The 20,418-nt window shown below is 49.4% G+C and overlaps 1 protein-coding gene across 1 annotated transcript; it reads left to right on the top strand.

Moving 5' to 3' along the window:
• The first annotated feature begins 12,379 nt into the window (after window positions 1-12,379).
• TSPO2 (translocator protein 2) lies at window positions 12,380-17,241 on the top strand. Its single transcript, XM_009989081.2, has 4 exons — window positions 12,380-12,481; window positions 14,111-14,317; window positions 14,758-14,896; window positions 15,828-17,241. The coding sequence occupies exons 2-4, from the start codon at window positions 14,145-14,147 to the stop codon at window positions 16,008-16,010; spliced, it is 495 nt and encodes a 164-aa protein (XP_009987383.1). The 5' UTR covers window positions 12,380-12,481; window positions 14,111-14,144; the 3' UTR covers window positions 16,011-17,241.
• Window positions 17,242-20,418: the final 3,177 nt, after the last annotated feature.

Raw genomic sequence — 20,418 nt, 5'->3', positions numbered from 1 at the left:
GGTGTTTCACCTTGCAAACCAAATTCAGCTGTAAGGCCAGCAGTCTTGAAACAAAGAATGGTTTTCAGCTTTGTGGCAGATGATCAAGCCTTGGCAAAGTCTGTGATAGCAGGACAGAGAAGGGAACTTCTAAAATAGGTGCTGTAGCAAAGGAAAGTTTCCATTTTATCTGTTTTCTCAGGGGATTTGCAGGGAGGGTTGTCTCAGGATATCAGCATATCGTCTCCCTCTGCTCTCACCTCTCCCAGCCTTCCTGATACTGCTTACCAAGTGGAAAAAGGCTTGAACTGGGACTGTGAAGGGGTGACTGGTCTGTAGTACTGGGTCCTGTCACTGGATGGCAACAGCACTGTAGACACAGCAGATGGGTGCTGGCTCCCAGGGCAGAGGGGGGGCTGAGCTCCATGGAAGGGGAACACCCCCTCCCCCTTTTCACCCAGGTGACCTGGGTACCCATCAGCTGTGGTCCGCACACCCAGAGCTGTGGGCACACACCGTGCTCTGCCCCATAGCAAAGGCATCACTGGTTTGTTGTGGGCTGCTGCTGAGCATAGTGCTGGGCGCTTTGAGGGGGGCAGGACTGGGGTACAGCAGGGTTGGATTTGCTGGGATCGAAGCAGACTGAGACAAGAAGGGTTGGCCCTCCTCAGAAGCTGATGCTCTTGGTAGGGTTGGCGGACCCTCCCCAGGGAGCCGCAGCGGGTATCTACCTCAAAGCCCACTCGGCAGAGTTTGGGCAGGGGCCCTGGGCATGGTACCACGGGCCACCTTGACTCTGAGACTGGCAGTGCCAGGAGCCCCATTTTTACCAAAAAGCACATCTCTGCTATAGCAGCAAGAGCTCCAGATAAAACAACGTTCGTAGAATAACCCTAAAATTCCCTTACAGGGCTGAATCAGCCAGTTTATTCTGCAGGGATAAAGCCCTGATCAACTACAATATTTTTTTTTTAACCAGCATGAACTTTGTTTAACCACCAACCCAGAGACATCTTGTACCTTGCAGGAAAGCAAGCCCACTGCACCGAACAGCAGGGTGCCACTGATGCCACCTCCTTGGCTACTGAGGTGCTATAGGGGGCAACTGCCCCCAGGGCTTTGGCTTCTTGGTGAGCAAGGGAAACAGGGGTGGGGAGCCCTCAAACTGGGAAACGAAGGCAGATGAGGAGAAGGCTCTGCCACGGCTGTTGGCAAGGAGAGGACTGTTCGCTGAATCATTTGGGTTGGAAGGAAAGTCTCACCCCCCGCTCAAAGCGGGGCTACCTCGATGGTTGCAGGGTTTGGTGGAGCAAGCATTACTAGCATTAGAGCCCCATGCTGGGGTTGCATTTGGGGAAAGACTGGTTCTGTGATTCCTACAACTTAGCTGCACCTGCTGGTACCAGCACCTGCCCAGTCTGCTCACTCCTAGACCGGGTAGGGAGAGGAACCAGAGACAGGCTTGTGCTATTCCCTTCTCCACCCAGCCCCAGCATCAGCTGATGGGATGGTCTGGGATGGTTTCAGCACCGCAGCGCTCAGCGAGGGCTGAGGTCACCCCAGCAGTGGCAGAGGGGGGTCTGGGCTGTCCAGGTGGTGGTTCCAGCCCCCACGCTGGAGGAGCCGTACGTGGATGCGAGTCGGGGCAGCCGATCGCAGCCTCACCCGAGGCCATGAGCTCTGCACCATGGCTCCTGGTGCCTCTCTCTGCCAGCTCCCTACATATCAAGGGGTGCAGGGAGGAAAAGGGGGTTCTTTTTGGTGGGAATTTCTTTGTGCCAGAGGCTACCCCAGGAGAGCCGTTAAGGAAACAGCACAGGGACTTGTCCAGACAGAAAACTCTTAGTTCAAGCAGAAGCATGCGTGTTCGGGAGGGTGGGCAGAGGAATTTCATGCAGAAGGTTATAATGGGTGCATAGAAAAAGGGGAGAGTCTGAAAGAAGAGTCTCATTTACTGAGCCCACAAGCATTTTTTACTCCCACCCTCTCCCAGCTCTTTCCTTCTGGATGGAGGAATCTGCCTGAGCCATGACTTTGCTCATCAGAGCCACCTCTCCCTTCTAGCCATTCCTCATGCCGCAGCTGGACCCTGAGCCACCCCCACCACGCACCGGGTGCTGCGGGGCTCAGGCTGGCAGGGCTGGCACTGCCCCAGACAGACCAGTCTCTTCATGGCCGGCACTGGTGGCAGCCTTCTGCAAAGCTCTGTGTGATGGGTTTTACACATATACTTGAAACCACGCTATCTCTATTAATTCTGGTTCTTCCTTGCCTTTTTCATGGTATCAAAGTGCCCAGTGTTCCACACAGCTCCTTCCCCAGCTCCATCCCTCCAGGAAGCCCCAGTGCCTCCCAGCACTGCAGGAAGGGGATGGGGTACATGATGGAGCAATAAAGCATACTTTGCACTGACTCTGGAGGGGGAGGAACTGGTGAACACATTTTTTTGCTAGGGGACCGAAGAGAAGATGACCACAGGTCGTCCCAGTAGCAGTGGGGAGATGGGAAGTGAGCTCAGCCTTTCCCCACTGTAGGTCATTTTTAAATCAGAGGCAAAGGGGCTGGGTGGAACACGGTGGATTGCTTTTACCTGAAAGAAAGACATTTTCTTCACAAATATTCTGTTTTAAAGTGATGTAATATATATATATTCACATGTGAAAATAAAAAAGGTACATACAGTGCAAACTCTTTTCCTGGCTGTGTTGAGTGTTTTCTTTCAGAAGCTGTACTCCTTTGCAGGGTCTTGGGTGGGTTGTAAGTTCACCGGCACCGATTTCCACAAGCTATTTAGTCTTGGATGCCCCATTAGTTTAGGGATACTAGGCATTCTTAGGATTTTCCTAGCATGAAGACCTAGATGGGGACAGAAATCTGCTGCTGCAGCTTGTTTCACTGTCCCTGAGAAATAGTGCCTTTACAGCAAACGCTGCAGGGATGGAGAAGAGGCCACTGCAGGAATCTGATCAGCTGCTCCACCTGCCCAGAAGTTAAGGATCCTGTCTCTGATGCACCCACACCTCCCTAGCAGGCAACCATAAAGCCAGGAAATCACAAAGGACAAATCCATTCCAGAGGAGTACAAGGGGATTCTCAACTGCCACAAAATGCTCCAGTAAATGAAAGTGAAACATGTTCTTATCAGAAAAGCCCAACACGTACAAGACGAGGAGGTGCTACCGCTTTCCTGCGTCGGGATAACACCAATACCTCCCACCAGCCAACAGCTTCAGCCAACAGCACTGAGGACTCACGTCGCTGAGCGGAACTGGGGCTGGCACAAAGATGGGAACTGGGGCTCCTGAACGTAGCCTGTAGCCTGTAGCCAGGTCTCCAGGCTACAGCACTTTCAGCTGCTCCCTTTTCATACGCCAAGACAGGGCACAAGCTCGTACCAAGCTGCCCTCCCCTCCCCACACTGCTCTCCTTTGCTCAGAGACAAACCTGGCTGCTTACCTGACTTTTTTCACCCCTTGCAGGACCACTCTGGATGCTACCTTCCACCAGGTGCTCCTACCAGCACTGCAGAGCTCCAACAGCATCTGTAAGGGGGAAAAGCAGCAGATGATGTCAGAGGACCGGATGCTTTAACAGCACTGCTGGGGTGGGACAGCTGGGGCTGTGTGCCTTGTTAACGAGCACACACCTGGCTAATAAGCACATACACACCCCACCTCTGCTAACGGCCCCCCTGGTCATCCCAGCCTGCAGCTGCTTCTGCTGATGCCTTCCCACCTCCAGCACTGGTCCCTACAGCCCTTGCTTTTGGGGCTGGAGGAATGTCCCCCTAGAGCCCCAGACTCTTGGTTGTAGTGGGAGGCACTGAGGCCGGGGCAGCCCTCAGGGACTGCGGTGATGTGGGGGAGATGCTCTCTCCATCAGTCCTTGCTTGTGAATATGGAGCATCCTTCCTGTTTCCCTGTCCCCACCCTCGCTGAGGACCTGTTGTTCTGGTTGAGGAAAGGCGTGGGGTGAGCAGGGGCAGGATTTCTGGTTGTGCAGGACTCCGCGGTGTATCAGAGGTGGCTTTACAGCCTCGTCGGCAGGCAGAGCAGCGCAGCGGTCATTGTCCAGCCAGCTTAGCGATGAATCCAAGTGTCTCCTCTGCTCCCATCCATGGCTCTGTCCCATCCCACGTCATTGCAAACGAGCCCGTCTGCCCAACGGGGCAATGACAGCTCTGTGCCGTTACCCCTCCCGCACTCTGGGTGCCTGGATTTGCCATTTCTACCTCTGAATGCCAGTCAGTTAAAATAAGGGAGGAGAGATGGAGGGCAGGATGCCTGCCAGGATGGTCTGGGACCAGAAGGTGCCGGAGGGTCTGAATCCAGGCCATGCCCATTTTCTGCAGAATTAATCCTGGGGAATGTGTTTGGGAGCACTGGGAGGAGAGAAGCTGAAGGCTACGGTTCTAAATCGCTGTAGAAAGAGAGGGGGCTCAGGCTTTCCACACCATCAGCCAGTGGCAGATTAAGCATTGGAATCCAAATAAATATTTACCCTCTAGTTCTCAGTCTCTATAAATAGTCCTATGACGCAGTCACCAGTTGGTACTTTGGGATGGCTGCAGTGAGGTTCGAGCTCGGTGAGAGTGTTCCAGGCACGGGACCCTGCGCAGACCTGGCACCGGGCACGCAAACGGGCACGCAAACACGCTGCTGTCCCTGGCTGCCGCTGCCTCCCTGTGCAAGCAAAGGGTAAACTTCAACAAAAGACTAATGGCCCTAATTAAAAAGCCAGCTGCTGCTGTAATCCACATTGTGTCCTGCCCCAAAACCAGATCGAGCTCCTAATTAAATTGCCAAAAAAAAAAAAATTAAAAAAAAATTAAGGCCACAATATTATTGAAGTATTTGCCTTTGGCCATTCAAATAGAATTGACCCTAAACCAGAATCCAAGAGCTGGTAGCAATCTAGATCTAGTTGTGGTATTTGAGGCAAAAGTACCTTATTTCTAAAACTGGGTCAAACTCTGAACCACTCTGAGTTTTGCGGAAATAAGGATTTTCCAGTTAATTTCCAGGATATGAAATGAGAGCGGGCAGGAGCTTGTTTTTATAATCTTAATTTTTTTAATAAAAATCCTTGGCTCCTCGGCAGGTTTTCCTTCATTTGGCTTGTGTTTGAAGATTCCCAGCCCCTGGCTAAGATTCAGCATGCTGTCACTGCGATGTCAGGGATACGCTTCCTCCCAAGGGCTCCTTCACATCCAGTCATCTCACGCATCGTTTCCACCACCAATATCTGGGATTCCGCATGGGACCTGGCTGCACTGACAGGAATGAATTGAAGGAAACAGCCTTTGATCTCCCAGCTGAAAGGAGAAAAGGAGAACACGTGCAGCAGTAAAACCCCGTGATTGACACAAACTGGCACTGGCACCTCCGACAGCAGGAATGCCGTTGTGGCGCTGTGAGAATCGCTTGCAGCACGCAGTTTACTAAGCCAGTGGTTGGTTGTGGGTTTTTTTTTTTCCACCCTGTGAATTGGCAGCCAGAGATGTGGATTCTTCACCAATTTATTCCTTATTCCCAGATCTCCCTTACTTTCCCTGAACAATCCGGGCAAATTCAAGAGAGGACAACCCTGGAGGTATGTCTATCCGTTACACCGTGGGATGAGATGAGATGAGCTCGTTCCAGCAGACATGACCGTTCTGACATGTATGAAGTTGGGCTCTGCTCTGCTTTCCTGGCAGCCATACAGCTTTCTGGATCAAAGCTGGAGTCTGTCCAGACGTCAAGAGCTCTGGCAGAGCAATTTCATGTCTGCACTCAATACACCATTTTGACATACCCTTATCACCAGTTGGCTGTAGGGAACACCATGGTAGTTCAATGCCCTTGGATGGATCTCTGTTGTAAAAGGAGGAATCTCTTCTGTTAAAGTTAGAAGACCTGATTCAGCACGAGGTAAGCAAGAAATTCGGTTTTCTACTTGCACCAGTCATTGAAGGAGACCAAACCATAACACTGTCTTCATACAAGTCGCATTCCTGATTCAGAACTCCCTCTCTCCAAAACTGCCCTCACATTTGCTTGAACCATGTCTCTGCCCATCAACTCGTTCACCAGAATAGGCCAGGGAAGTACCTTGGCATTTACCATGTGCTGATTGTGCTCATCTGGGGGGATTTACACCCGTGATTTAGGTGGGGTTGTTCTACCCTTACTCTGCAGAACCTGGACCAAAGGTCAGAAAGCTGAAACTGGATGAGGTCTACACGGCTCAGATGACACCCTCTTTGAACTCTATGGCAGCACACAAGTAGCACAAGATGTTTCACGATCCTTTTTTTCTTACAAATTTCTTGCAAAAATCTGTAGCTAAACGATGACAACACATGTAAGGGCCACGGCTCAGCTGCATTTCCTTAAAAATAAGGTGATCCTACCATCAAGGCACCAAGCAGCAAGGCTTTGCCAAGGCAGCAGGACGGCTTTCTAAGAAGAAATGAGTCATTTTTAGCAGCTGGCACATGTGAGTGAGGGAAAGGCAGACCCATAAAACCAGCAAAATTCTGGCACCCTGGAGCTTGTTCTGACAAACTCTGAGCTTTGCCTTTAGAGCAATTCACAGATGCTCATTTTGTTAATTGCAAGCAGTGTTACTCCTGCTGCACCCTTGTCTTTCTTACTCCCCGATGCAGATGTTGTCAGGAACAAATTCTTCCCTCTGAGGGTGGTGAGGCACTGGCACAGGTTGCCCAGAGGAGTTGTGGCTGCCCCATCCCTGGAAGTGTTCAAGGCCAGGTTGGATGGGGCTTTGGGCAACCTGGTGTAGAGGAAGGTGTCCCTCCATGGCAGGGAGGTTGGAATTAGGTGATCTTTAAGGTCCCTTCCAGCCCAAACCATTCTGTGATTCTATGATTCCCAGCAAAAGCATCAAGCTCCATCCCTTCTAGACTTTGCAGCTGGCAGCTCCTCTGCTGCCAAGTGGAAAAAGTCATGCTCCTGCAGAGGCTTTTGCCATGACAAGTTTGTGTGGACCATCACTGCCAAGGGTGAAGCCACCACAGTAAGGACCACCCCAAGTGCTGGGAATCATAGTTTCAAATGTTGTGGTTTCTCTTCTTTTAATAAAACTTCCTGCAGAATCTTTACCTTTCTTTTCCCTGTGCTAGGAATTCCCTCCTGTCCCTCTGTTCTTTCAACTGCTATGACTGAAGAAACACAGAAGAAAAACGTAGGTTTTTTCCTAGCAAAAACTTCTCAAAGCACTGTTTTGATACATTTTGGCAGATTCACAGTTCTCAGAAAAAATATTCAGATTGAAAAGAAGCAGTCACTGAAGTTTTCCCTCTCAATAAAAAGGGCATTTCCATTAAATGAACAACAAAAATATTTTGATATAAGTTTCTTGGTCATTCTACTCTTGGGCTGAACTGAAAAAAAGTCAATAAATGCAAGTTTAGTGTTAACATCGCTTCTCAGGTCTTGTGGAAGCCTTGAATTAATAAATCACGGTGGAAAACTCCTGCCACTGAAAATCCAAGAGAGTGGGTCCCTTTCTTCTTCACAATCAGCAAAAGAAAAACCCGTTGCAGGCTGGCTAACGCCTTCCCTAACGCCTGGACAAAGCTCGTTGCCAGATTTTGTACTTCCCGAGCCCTGGGCAAGCCAAGGGCTTGACAGATTCCCCCCAAACGTGGACGAGTCCCTGCGAAGGACCCTGACCTGCCCTCGCTGCCAGCTCTGCCATGCTGCAGTAGCAGGAGGGAAAAGCAAATTCTGACTCAGAGGCAGGAGGCTGCGTCGGGCACGGCGCGTGCAGCGAAGGGCGATGCCATCCCGCTCCGGGAATGAGGCATCCAGCCTGGCAGAGTTCGGCCATCGCTGCCTGTCGCTGGTGCTCATCTTCCTTCCCCAGTTCACTACCTGAACTGCCCGGGTGGGGAAATATCCAAAAGCTTTTCTGATAGCTGCAGAAAACACCGCTCAGGGTGCAGAGGTTATCTGCTGCTTTTTGAAGAGCTCGGGGAGGGAAGCACTGCCCCTCAGTTCCTGGCTTTCCTCTGAAAGTACCAGGTGGAAAATCCTCTCCCCAGTTTTTTCCTAACGTGTGAACATCATGCCCTCACTACAAAGCCTCGCCTGGCTGGAAATCCGCACCAGTGTAATTTAGGGCACACCAGCACATGAAAGTGAACTTGATTTAAGTGAGAGCATCACTTGAAACTGCAATAGCTTTTCTCAATTAACTCCACACGTAGGAAAGACCTTGAAACGCATTTCAAACTGCTATGTTAAGGCATTATAAAATCCTTTGTGAACACTATTATTCTGGCTCACTTTAAACCCCGTACCCCCATCTGACGTTACCACAGGGGTTGCCATCATGACTTGGTAAGACATAACTAAGCAGCTGAGTTGTGATAACAACCCACCGCAATACAACACCCCGCCAGTGACTTTGTACCATTTCTGCAGCTTTTTCTTTTTTTTTTTTTCCTGATGCAAGGGCTGAGCCCTCTGAGACAAAAAGCCAGCCCTCTGCACAACCCCTTCTGCCAGAAGCCTGGCATCCCACCGTGCACCACGCGATACGGGTGGACGACGTGGCACGGTGTGGGCAGGGATGCCAGAGCTGTGTGCTCTCGCTAATTTGACTGCTGCGAGTCAAAATTAGCGCTATCAACTGCTCCAGTAAAGCAGGTATTACTGGTCACGGTAGTTGAGGGCAAAATATTTTATGTCACATCAGCGCTGGGCTGGGTCTGTGCACGCGGTTAATTAACGAGGCTCAGCTAGAGTGCGGTAATTCGTTAAGCTGCATAACTTAATTGATTGCAGTCATCTGCCTGTCCCCACACTCAGCTGCTCCTAACGGGAAAGAAGGCGTTGAACTGTGTCTGTTAAAAGTTTCTTCTTTTGGCTACCGAGGTGCAACTTCTGCCACTTCGATAAGAGCGACCCATTCCCCTCCGGTTATCGCACGTGGGCAGCTCTGCTCACCAGCCCTCACCCGCTCTGCTGCCGACAAGCAGCGCCGCGAGAAGCTCCGATATTCAAAATTTGCCTCGAAACTCAGCCCGGCCCCTCAGCTCGCAGCCGGCCGCCAGCACAGCCCCATAGGATGCAGGTGCCCCAGGCATGGGAGAGCGGGGAGCCAGGATGAGCCTGGTCCTCCCCACGGGCAGAGAGAAATCAAAAGCTGAGCCCTAAAAAATTAAAGAGCCTTTTCTGCAATTCATCCCACAACAGAATTTGTTCCTGTGATTTGCTACAGTCAGCCAGGACCCCGAAAGGATCTCGTGTCTTATGGAAGGGCCAGTGCTCCTGAGCATCCAGATACAGCAGTGTCCTGCACGCAATACTGCTTAACACGCTGAAAACTGGAATTAATGCTAAGAAAGATCTGTTTTAAAATTCCCTCTAGTGGAGAGAGTCTGGAAATTCAAGCTGCAGGGTTGAGCTCACGGAGTGATCCACATCCGTGGTTTGAGGGGCTGTGAGCTCTTACACTGGCTGGTCCAGGGCCACCTCAGCCCATGTAGAAAAAAAAATAACAGTTGACCAGCTGGAAATTCCTATATCATTTCACATTATCCAGAATTTTTATTTCAACATAACTGGAAACTTTTAAAGACAAGCTTTTATTCATTAGAAACAAAAGTAGGGTGGTTGGTTTTTTTTTTTTAAAAAAAAGGCTTTTCATACCAAAAATTGTTTTATTCTGCATTGCCAAGGCTGGCAGCTTTGAGATGCTCAGAAGATGGTGATTGCCATGAAGGTTCCTCCCAGGCCACCACCGTGTCCTTTGCGGCAGCTCGGCGAGCACGCTCGTGCTCTCATCAGCAGCAGACAAACCAGGACGACTTTATTGCTGATGTAAATCAGAGAAGCTCCGCTGGCTTCCGAGGAGCATTGCAGATTTATGCCAGGAGCTGACCCGGCATCTCTATTTTCAAATCTAGGGCAGATTGAAATATGCTGTTTTTCAAGAATATATTCAGGTTAACAGGGCTTTTATATTTGGGCAATTAATCTGGCATAGACAGAGAACCTCTTGGGACAACGTGCAAAGGTTGCTAAGAAGAGGAAAACAAACAGGGTTGTGTAACTCAGTTCTCCCATGTCTTTTCTTTCACGAAAACACATTGCAGCGATACGGCAGCGATCCGAAACCCAGCAGGAGCGTCACTTTAATAATCAGAAGCACACCCTGACATAGAATAGAAATTATTTTGCTAAGAGGTAGTGTTACCTCATCTCGTATTACTGTAAAACGATTCAAACCAGAACTATTGAGACATAAATCTGTGGTAACAGAGGAAAAGCAATATTAGGCTAGAGAAAGTCTTTCCGGGTTATTGCAGGACCGCTCCGTCCCGTGGCCCGTGCTCACCTGCCCAAGGGGAGGGCTGGGGCACGTGCACGTGCTCGTACCGTATTTAAAACCACTCTGGGTCCCACAACTGATCCCTGGCTGGTGCCACCAAAGACCCTTCCCAAACCTGATCCTTGCCTTTCTGCGCTCCCTCTGGCTGTCTCTCCTGCCCATCTGCCCCCCAGCCCTGCTGCCGTCCAACAGCGTCTTCGACTTCGTTCCACCCGTCATTCCCTAACGAACCCCACCCCAACAGAGGCTGTTCAGAGGTCCAGGCAAGCAAGGGGTACCACATCTTCATGTTTAGGAAACAGACGCCTGCCCAGGCAATGGCATCCAGCCTCTGTGACCCACTCTGGGCAAATCTATTACCTACTTTCACTTTTTTCCACTTCCCTCCACATCTTCGCTTGCCCCTTTCTTTCCTCTCAAGCTCAAGTAAGACCGATACATGACTTTAAGGCCTGTAATTGCTTCTGCTATTTTTTTCCTCTTTACCTTTGCTATTCCCCAGCCGCGCAGCAGCATCCCCAGCTTCACAGATCTACTGAGATCTCTGTGATTTGACCCTTAGTTTTTAATTCTTCCAGCATATCAGACTCAACACTGGAACAGGTTGCCCAGAGAGGTGGTGTATGCTCCATCCCTGGAGACGTTCAAGGTCAGGTTGGACAAGGCCCTGAGCAACCTGATCTAGTTGGAGATATCCCTGTTCCTTGCAGGGGGGTTGGACTAGATGACCTTTGAAGGTCCCTTCCAGCCCTAACCATTCTATGATTCTATGATTCTAAACAGCCTGGGAATACAACCACTACTTGCCTAGCAAACCAGTAATCACAGTTTTGTGCTCAAGCTCAGGGAAGGAAATACAACCAACTAAAAACTGTTGATCTGCAGTTGCCAAATTTTGGCAACCAAGTTGCCACAGCCTGGTGAAGGCGATCGCTGCCCAGCGACCTGCACGGTGATGGCTTCAGCAGAGAAGTGGCTGACAGCAGCAGAAACCACCCAGTCTCATCCAGTAGCTGCATGGTGGCACGATGGAAGTTTCCAGTCGCAAACAGCAACAGACTCTGGCAGAACACGCAGCGGCTACGGCTTGATCGATGCGCGCTGCACCCCGGTTCCAAAGCAGCAATCACGCTGTACAACAGCAGGGCATTGATTTACAGTAGCTGAAAATCTGTCCCTTTGCACTGTGTTTTTTTTTTCTTTCTTTCTCCTCCCACAAAAAATAATTTCCTTCTGAGCCCCATAAAACAGAAGATCTCATTGGTTCTGTGATGTAACTGTACCGTCGCGTTCTGCTAGGAACCAGCAATTCTGCTTCTGGCCATGAAATCCAGGTAATGACCCATAACTGAAGTAAATTAGTGTTTAATTTCCCATCCCTTGCAGACAGCTTACTAATGGAAATTGATTTCTAGCTTTTTTTCTTTTTCGTTTAACATGCTTGTGTAACGTCTTCATTTTAGATTCAGGTGGTTTCCAGCGAATTTTAGCCAAAAGGCTGGTGTACAGGCGACCACCGAAGCATCTGGTTAATTAATGTTGTGTTAAATGTGCACCAGGGACCGGCACGGTAGGGATGGCCCCGTACGTGCAGCAGGCTCCTGTCCTGCCCTCACACCCATGGACACGCTCTGGGACAGGTCCTCAGCTGGAGGAGACCAGCAGAGCTCACATCCATGTAACACACGCAGAAGTCCTGCTGTTGCAGACCTGACCCCTAATGCACAAGCTCTTACACAATTACCACGCTCATTTGTACGTGACACGCTTGAGTTTACACTTTCACACGCCCAGTGCACTCCCAGACAGACAGAAGGGTGCTCCTCTGTCCCACGCAGCCACCCTCCGACCTCCCGGCGAGATGCTGCTCCTCAAACCGAGCCGAGAGCCTCAGATGTCCCATCTCGGCGCTGCCCGGACCCAGAACCCGTCCTGCCCTCCCTCTTGCTCAACCACCACCAAACCCCCTGCAATTCTTGCCAAACGTGGGCTCTCTTGTGTAATCTGATCCGGCGCACGCACACACCCCCTTTTTTCTGCTATTTAGGTAAAACTCAGCCGACAGTTCCTTCACTGTAGCAGCACCAGCGTTAGAGACAGAAGCCGGCCTTGGATGTCCGACCCTTTTTCTTTGCAAGGAAGAGAAGGGCAGGAAGAGACGGTAAGGTTTTTTACAGCTCCTACCTCTGAAGTTATAACAGCTGTGAGACAAAATAAGGTTTTCCAACACTGTTGTGTTATTTTCAGCCCTTGGTTACTTCTGCAGTTAGTCTGGCAAATACAAAGGAGTTGGGAGGAGGGGAAAATTCTACTTTTCCCATTTCACTTTTCTGAATTACTATGGAGGAACCAGAACTCAGCTGGTGCTGTTTTACACTTTAAAAGCCGGACTAACAGCTATTATTTTTCTCAGTGTTCGGTTGATTTTCTGGTTCCACAGACACTTTAATAGCACTATAAATTGTCTGGTAAAGAAATTGTTAGTTAGAGCTGGTGTCCGGGGTATTCGTTCCTTAGTGATGTGTAAATTGGCTGGTACTGCTGGCGTGCATTTCTAAAGCTGAATGCTTTGTAGCACGATGATCATAATAACAATTAACATAGGCTATAGCAAAGTGTTGAGCTGGGAATTAACATCCCAAACAGAGATGCTGGTGCAGATCTGTCCTCTCCTTGTGCTCCCTGTTTCTCTGACCAGCTCAGAGTGTCAGGGACGATTCTCCAGGCGAGGGAATTTTCTGTGCCTGCTTCTCTTTTCTTGCTCTGCTCAAAGCCAATTTTTCCCAGTGCATTTGCTCAGGTGCGTTTTGTGCTTCTGCTGACAGCACAAAAGTGCTGTGCTCCTGGCAAATCCTAGGTGTTATCCTCCATGAATGCTAATTTGGGTTTAATTCCTTAATGGCTCAAAAGGGCAGGTGAATATAGAGACCAGGGGAAGGAGGAGAGAAGACTGGCAGGTTCAGAGCCCTATGGAGAATAAGGGCAGGGCAAGATATGGGACAGAGGATGAAATGTGAGGCATTATCCTTATCACAGCTGACTCGTGTGGGAGCATAATGTAATTATTAAAGTAAATGTGCCTTCCTTTTATGCAAGAGAAAGACCGTGAGCAAATTAAGAAACTGCTCTCGTGCCTTCTCTTACCTGTTTACAGAGGTGAGAATCCACCTCTGCCCGCAAGGACTGCAGGGAGGGTTCGGCAAGGTTCACTGAGCTCTTAAAATTTGCTCTAAGGGTGTTGCCTTGTTACAGACCTCACTGAAAATATAAATCCACGGTGAAAAAATAGATGAAGTGAGAATGCACGAGGGTTTCTGGGCATGCTCTGTCTGGGTTTTCATATTCAGAACAGCACGCAGAGGAGAGAGACCAGCTCTGCTGAGATGCGTAGCCTCCGTGAACGTCCATGAAAGTTTGTGTGCTGTCTGACTTGGGCACTCAGGGAGGAACGATAAAAGTCACTGCAGTCTTATCTCCTAAGAATACCACCACCTTAGCTGAATGCTGGCACACAAATATTGTAAGAAGCTGTGAAATAGCAGGGGGAGGCACTTTGCTGGGTTAGATCAAGGGGAAAAATGTAACCATGACAGAAATAATCACCCCTATTTCAGCGATGGGGAGGTGGGCAGAGGGGAGTCAGTAGCAGAGCTGAACACAGTATTAAATACTCACCTTCTGCCTTAGAGACTAAAGTGGGATATGGGCAATTAGGGAAAAAGCTTGAAAGATCAAAGCAGGAAAAAATGTGCTTTTAAAGTGATCATCAGTTATTGTTTTTAACTTACAGCAGGCAAAAGGCTACTTCAAACCACCAAGGAAGGATGTGGACTTACACTGTCGGTTTTACTGTCCTGCCTCACCTTGGAGGTTTCCTTGGCTGGCTCATTAACCGAAAAGAAACTCCTGTTTGGTACGACAAGCTGAAAAAACCTGCGTGGTGTCCACCCCGCAAAATATTCCCTGTTGTTTGGACTGTGCTGTACACTGGCATGGGGTAAGTTCTGCGTATCGCTCCCTCTCTCCTCCTGCTGCTTCGGATACAGGGAAGAACAGACATTTCAAACTTTTCCGTTTGCTTTCGGGATATCCCTCGTACCCGAATCAGCCAGGCACGTCAGGTATGCTTATTCCCAGCAGATGAAGCACAGCCTGAGCCAAATTCTGGGCTGAGCTCCTCAGATTCACACTGCAGGCGATGCTTTTGGCCAGGCCATGCTCAGCTTTGTAACCAGACACTAAAACCAGCCGCTGCCCTGGGGAAATCGTTTGAGCCATGCGAGTGTGACACAGGCGGCGGGTCCGAGAGCAGAGGGATGCGGCTGCCGCACCAATCCCACTGTCCCGCAACCCCTCGCTGCGAAACGGTCCTACAAGACTTTGTCCCTACGAGGGGTTTACTCACTGCACCACTCTGATGTGTTTCCCCCCCGACAGCTACGCCTCCTACCTCGTATGGAACGACCTGGGTGGCTGCAGCAGCAAAGCCATCGTCCCGCTTGGCCTCTACGGGGCTCAGCTGGCCCTGAACTGGGCTTGGCCCCACTTCTTCTTCGGCACACATAACCTGAAGATGGTAACGTATCCGGCCAACCATCCGTCTGCTGGAGGTTTGCCGGTGTCCCTGCCACGGGTTTTGGGGTGGTTTGGAGGTTTTCTAACGAGCGTTGTGCAATTACAACGAGAGCGGCCAGGAGAGCTTCTGCTCAGCTATAATTCACGCTGCACCTGGTTCTGGACAATGGTATCAGTTCCTTCCACTCCTCACCCTGCTCTCACCATGCAGATAGCCAGCCCGCCCAGAGCCAGGCGGGAGATCAGGGAGTCCATAGCCCAGCTGCTGCATCTCCTAGTTAAGGATCCGGGGGTAGAGATAAGCCCTTCAGGCAGTCACACCCTGCCCTGGCAAGCGGCGAAGTCAGCATCCCTGGGCAGGGATGTGAGCTGGGAGCAGCTTATCGAGCAAACACAACGCACTGTGCATCACAGAGCCTGTTAGGGGGATATGCAGGAAGGTAAGGGATGGCACAGCTGAGCTGGACTTGGGCTATATTCAAAAAGCACTTAGCCACGGCCCCGAGGTGATAGAGGCACACAGTGGGACTTACGTTTCCATCCGAATTTTGTCCCTCTGGATGAAAAGTGGTGCACTTAGAAAGTTTGTCGAGGGGTAATAGCCATTGGTACTATCACAAGCATTTTTCTGATCCGTCTGCATAGGTGTTAGCAGCAGAAGGGGACACTGGGCGTCACAAACAGTGTATTAATCTGCGGAACTTGATAACGAACAAAAAAATTAATATTAGTCTTGGCTCCTGGTGTCATACACTCAGGTCTCACTGATTAGAGTTCAGAGCCAAGGATCGCTCCTGGTGACTTTTCCATGCTGAATCTCCCTCATTCCATCTCACTGCCTTTAGCAGGATGGTTTATAGCCGTGCCGAGGAAGACCGCTGCGTGTTCCCCAGAAGGAGCGTCGCAGTCATTGTCCTCTCTCTGCTCTCCAGGCGCTGATTGACATCCTGTGCTTGGACGCGCTGGCGACGGGCACCGTGTGCTCCTGGTACCGCATTAACAAGATAGCGGCGCTGCTGCTGGTGCCCTACCTGGGCTGGCTGGCCATGGCCACCTGCCTCACAATCCGCATCTGGAAGGACAACCCCGAGCAAAAACCAGGGAAGAGCGAGTAAGAGCAGGACAGAAATGAAGGCGTTTTGTGAAGCTAAGCTATGCTGATGTGAGCCAAGATCTAATAATTTGGGGGATTCGTTGTGGGGCAGGCATCAGAACACGGCTCCTTCTCCCACCTTCGTCGTGGCTGTGTAAAAGAAAGGTTGGCACCGTGCACCTGCGTGCTCCTTTGACGTAACCACGCATCCTTATCCTGGGAACTATTTTCTCCAGCACTCTTGAGGTTTATGGGCTACACCTGTATGGTGACCTTAATGCTACCAGGTCAAACTCCATTAGCCAAATTAGGATCTTGTTGTACCAGCATAATTCAGAGTAGCAATCCTGGACCCCCTGAAGCCTCTGCCATTGCCCCAGAGAGCAGAACTTGTTCACACACGTGGTAAATCCCATCTCTTCTTCAGGGACCAAACAAAAATGCCCTTCGCTCATGCACACCGATTTTTAAGAACTTACTTGTTTTCTTGCTATTTGTGCTGTTGCTTCATTTTCATGTATCACCTGGTTTGTGCTTTGTACCATTAACTTTTTATCTGTCAGCTCCTGAGCAAGCAGCAATCTGCCTTGCTCTGCTAGTGAGACCGGGCACTTTGACTTCTATTTGTGGAGTCTCGCGCTCCTCGAGTTTCATGCTCCAAGATAAAGCAGCAATGATTAGAATGCAAATGCTTCTCCCAAGAGGAAATTTCTCTCTTCCACCTCTGTGTGCTATTCCTCATCAAAAAAGAAAAACTAACATCACTGCCTGTGAAAAAAATACTTAAAATGTTTGGAGTTTTTTTTAAGTAAAGAAACACAAGAGCCTTTGTAAAATTTAAGAACTTGCTCACACTGCCTTGAAGGTTGTAATTACACGATCTGCAAAAAGCCCCGTGCCAAGTCTGTCAGGTGCAGTATAGGTATCTCATCCCAGGGTCTTTCCATTCCTGAACATTATTAATCAGGAAAGGTTAAAATACAAGTAGTTCCAGAGAAACTGGACCAAGCCATGACAGAATCAGACACAAGAGGTGCACGGACTAGCCCTTGTCCGTCCTTCACTATGGCCATTGCCTTGGTAGATCTGAACCTCAGATGTTACTGTCCACAGAGAACATTTACTATTATTTTTTAATTGATAGAAGCAATATACGTGAAGAAAAGTGGTAAGTGGATCTTCTTTCTGGCAGCTGATCGAGACTAAGGCTGTGTGGGTATACTTGCAAAGGGTGGGGGTGGGAGGGCTTAGCTTGGGGATGTAAAATAAATTGTATTTGCTTTTAATAAAACCAATCCACTTTTTGGAGAATAAATAAATCCAAGTTACTCTTATTTTACTGGGTTGGCACTAGGTTTGCAAAATCTCAAGAGATCTTGTCTGGAGTCCATGGCTTGTGCTCTGGCTCCAAAGGGAAGGGGATCGGCACCAAGGCTCATTCCCAGTGCGTGTTAGGAGTAAATGGGCTGTGGGGGTTTCGAGCCTAAAGGTCCCAAAGGTTCCTTCAGCCCCTGCACAGCGGAGACATGCTCACCTGGGGATACGTCCCTCTGGGATGCTCCTCTGCTACGTTTCTCCCACAGCTTCAAGGTAAGGAAGCTCATTCTTGGGCTTGGTGTCCTTCCCGAGTCATGTCAAGCCTGATTTCCAGAGATGCTGAACGTTCCCAGCTCCAACTCATGTCACTACATGACGTGTAGTGTACAAATATCAGTAGCTAAGAGCAAAGGAAATTTGTAGTGTCTTTTTAAAGTTTAGTTATATATCTTGTTGCGTCATTTTGATCCCATCCATTATTTTTCCCTTCTAGCTACAGGACACCTTTATTCAGGACTGCTGCTGCAAGCATATTGCTGTAATCTCCCCAGTAAAAGCTGCATGAGAACAGGCCATGGAATAGACGTGGCTGTAAGCAGGAGTAGGGCTATAAAGCATGAGCACTGCAAGCAGCACTAGAAAGATCATAAGCCACTTAAAAAGAAAAAAATCCTAAATCCTACATATTTCAGGGCTTTATATAAGCGTTTGTTACCACTGAGCTTATTTACAGTGATATCTCATCTGTGTCTTCCGGAAAGCCACATGTCAAAGGACAGGAAGACATAAATTATTTCTTCCTAAAAGAAGCTAATATCTGGGCTGGAGATTCAGTTTGGTGGAGTTCAGAATGATTTAGGGTGCCTGAGCATCACTATGCCTGTCCTTTCCTAGTCAGCCACGAGGAATAGAGACGAGCAGAACCACCTAGCGAAGGCAGGAGGGACAAAGCAAGTCTCTACAGTGATCCCTGCTTTTGCAAAGGCAACAAAGTATTATTTAAATCACATTTAAGCTGGTAAGTGACTCTAGATCTGGTTCAAACCCGCAACGTTTTAATAACATTTCCAAATATATACAGATACATATTTGATCAGCTTTCACAAATTAGTCCTCTTTCCCCTTCTTCCTATTTTTTTTTCTGCAGGTAAAGGAAAATTTGGAATTGAGAGTAATAGATTTTTTGGTTTATCTTTTCCTGTTTGTCCTCCTGATTTTCCCAACTGGTGCGAGTAGCTGACTTGTTCTTGTCTTCATTTTGGTTCCTCTTCCTCCCAGCCCACCTGTAAAGGCACCAATAGCTTCTCCGCTACTCGCATCCTCTTGCAGGCAGCAAAAATAGCAAATGTTCCTCCATGTAATATACATAAGAGCTTGAAATCAATTGACGAAGTTAAATTCAGCAAAGCACCCTCTCCTATTAATATTTAAAGCATCATTTAGTATATTTGCTATTTAAACAGATACACTAAAACCCCCTGCATAAAAATAACTTTAATGACATTTCAAAGTCAGTCATCCTGAAAATTTCTTAGTTCCACTGTGCAGCGCAGACCAAAATCAGAGGGGCTCTGGTTTCCCATCGGTGCTGCGTAACGGGGCTCGTGCGATGCCATGGGATGGCTGGAAGAAGCACATGGCCATGCAGCCCTGGGCTGGATCTGTCCCTCTGTTACAAACAGACCAAAGGAGAGAGGAAAAAAACAAACCAAAGAGGTGCTAGGAATCCAAAGCACGGTGAGGAACCCGCCTTGCTGAAATCAGTGACATTTTGCCTCTGAGTGAGAAAGGGGATGTCACCTGAGATCTGCCACGTGGGAGCTCAGGGCTCTCCTCCCTGCCGTACACCAGCGTCCTGAAGGGTCCTTTTTCCCCCGGGATCCAGAAGAAGCACTGGGAAGTTCTGCTGATGCCAGCGTTAACGGGGCGGCAGGCAGGCTGGATCACCTTAGCAGGCATGCAAGGTGTTCCTCCAGCCCACCCTTCCCAGATTAGCTTATGGAATGGACACCATGTCCCACCCAGCCCCAGAAACATCCATAACCCATGAGGGGCATCTCACGGTCTACATGATTCAAGCAGTGACTCAGACAAAGGCTGCGCATTCGTGACAGCTTTCACAGGGTCGTGGCATTTAGAGAGAAGAGCCACCTCTCGGATCACCATGTCTCATGATGATCCCTCTCTTCAAACTTCAGCCAGTCTTTCCAGAAAGACTATTTGATGTTAAACTGATCGTTACACTTGATCTTAGCCCAAAGGGCACATCCCCGGCTGCTGGATACACAATATTTGTGCATAAACAAAATCTTTCCGCCTTTCAGTCCAGCCTCTTTTCCTAAGCCTTGTCTCATTCAATAATTCACCAGCTGCTCCAGAAAACACTCCGGCTTCAGCAGTAAGGAACTTTAATTGATTTGCTGGTGTCTGGAGCTGCGTTAAAATTTAGAGTCAAACGCCAGCGAGGATTTGCTGCTGTGTGTGTGCAAACTTCAGAGAGCCCAGGATGGGTGGGCAGCTCTCCGCACCGTCCCTTCGTTAGCACGGCGGGGTGCAGAATGTAAACTGCTGTGGCTCTGAGCTGCTGCTGACCCTCCCCTTCAACTGCTCCCAGTAAAACTGCAGCAGAAACCCAGCAGGAAGGAGGTTGTGCTGCTTGGAGTCGTGATTAACTTCCAGTAGGGCTTTGAATTAATCGTACGGACAACGAAACAGACCCCTTCCCAGCTCTGCAGCAGCGTGGCAATGGGTGGGTGAGGGTTGGGGACCACCAGCCAGGGAGGCCCAGGCTTTAGGTGTGAAGATAAGGCAAGGAGGTGAGAGCATCACTTATCTCTGCCAGCATCGTGGCTCCGCTTCAGCGTTGGGGCGATGCTATTCACGGGGGGCCACCACCCCGCACGGATCCCGCGGGCACCGTCCGGGTGGAAGCCGTGGGACACTGCAGCTGCTGACACCACTGTTTCACTGTCACTGTCTTCTAAATCTTGGCACTGTAGGTCCTGTGGTGGGAGGAGAGGGACAGGTGAGAGCCTACGGGGGCCGAGGGAAGGAAAGCTGCCTCTGCACATCACTGTCAGAGCGTTTATTTATTTATCACGTAACGGTAGTTA

The sequence above is a fragment of the Tauraco erythrolophus genome, chromosome 27, assembly GCF_009769465.1.
Source record: "Tauraco erythrolophus isolate bTauEry1 chromosome 27, bTauEry1.pri, whole genome shotgun sequence".
Taxonomy (NCBI): Eukaryota; Metazoa; Chordata; class Aves; order Musophagiformes; family Musophagidae; genus Tauraco; species Tauraco erythrolophus.
This window is presented reverse-complemented; position numbering and strand designations above follow the sequence as displayed.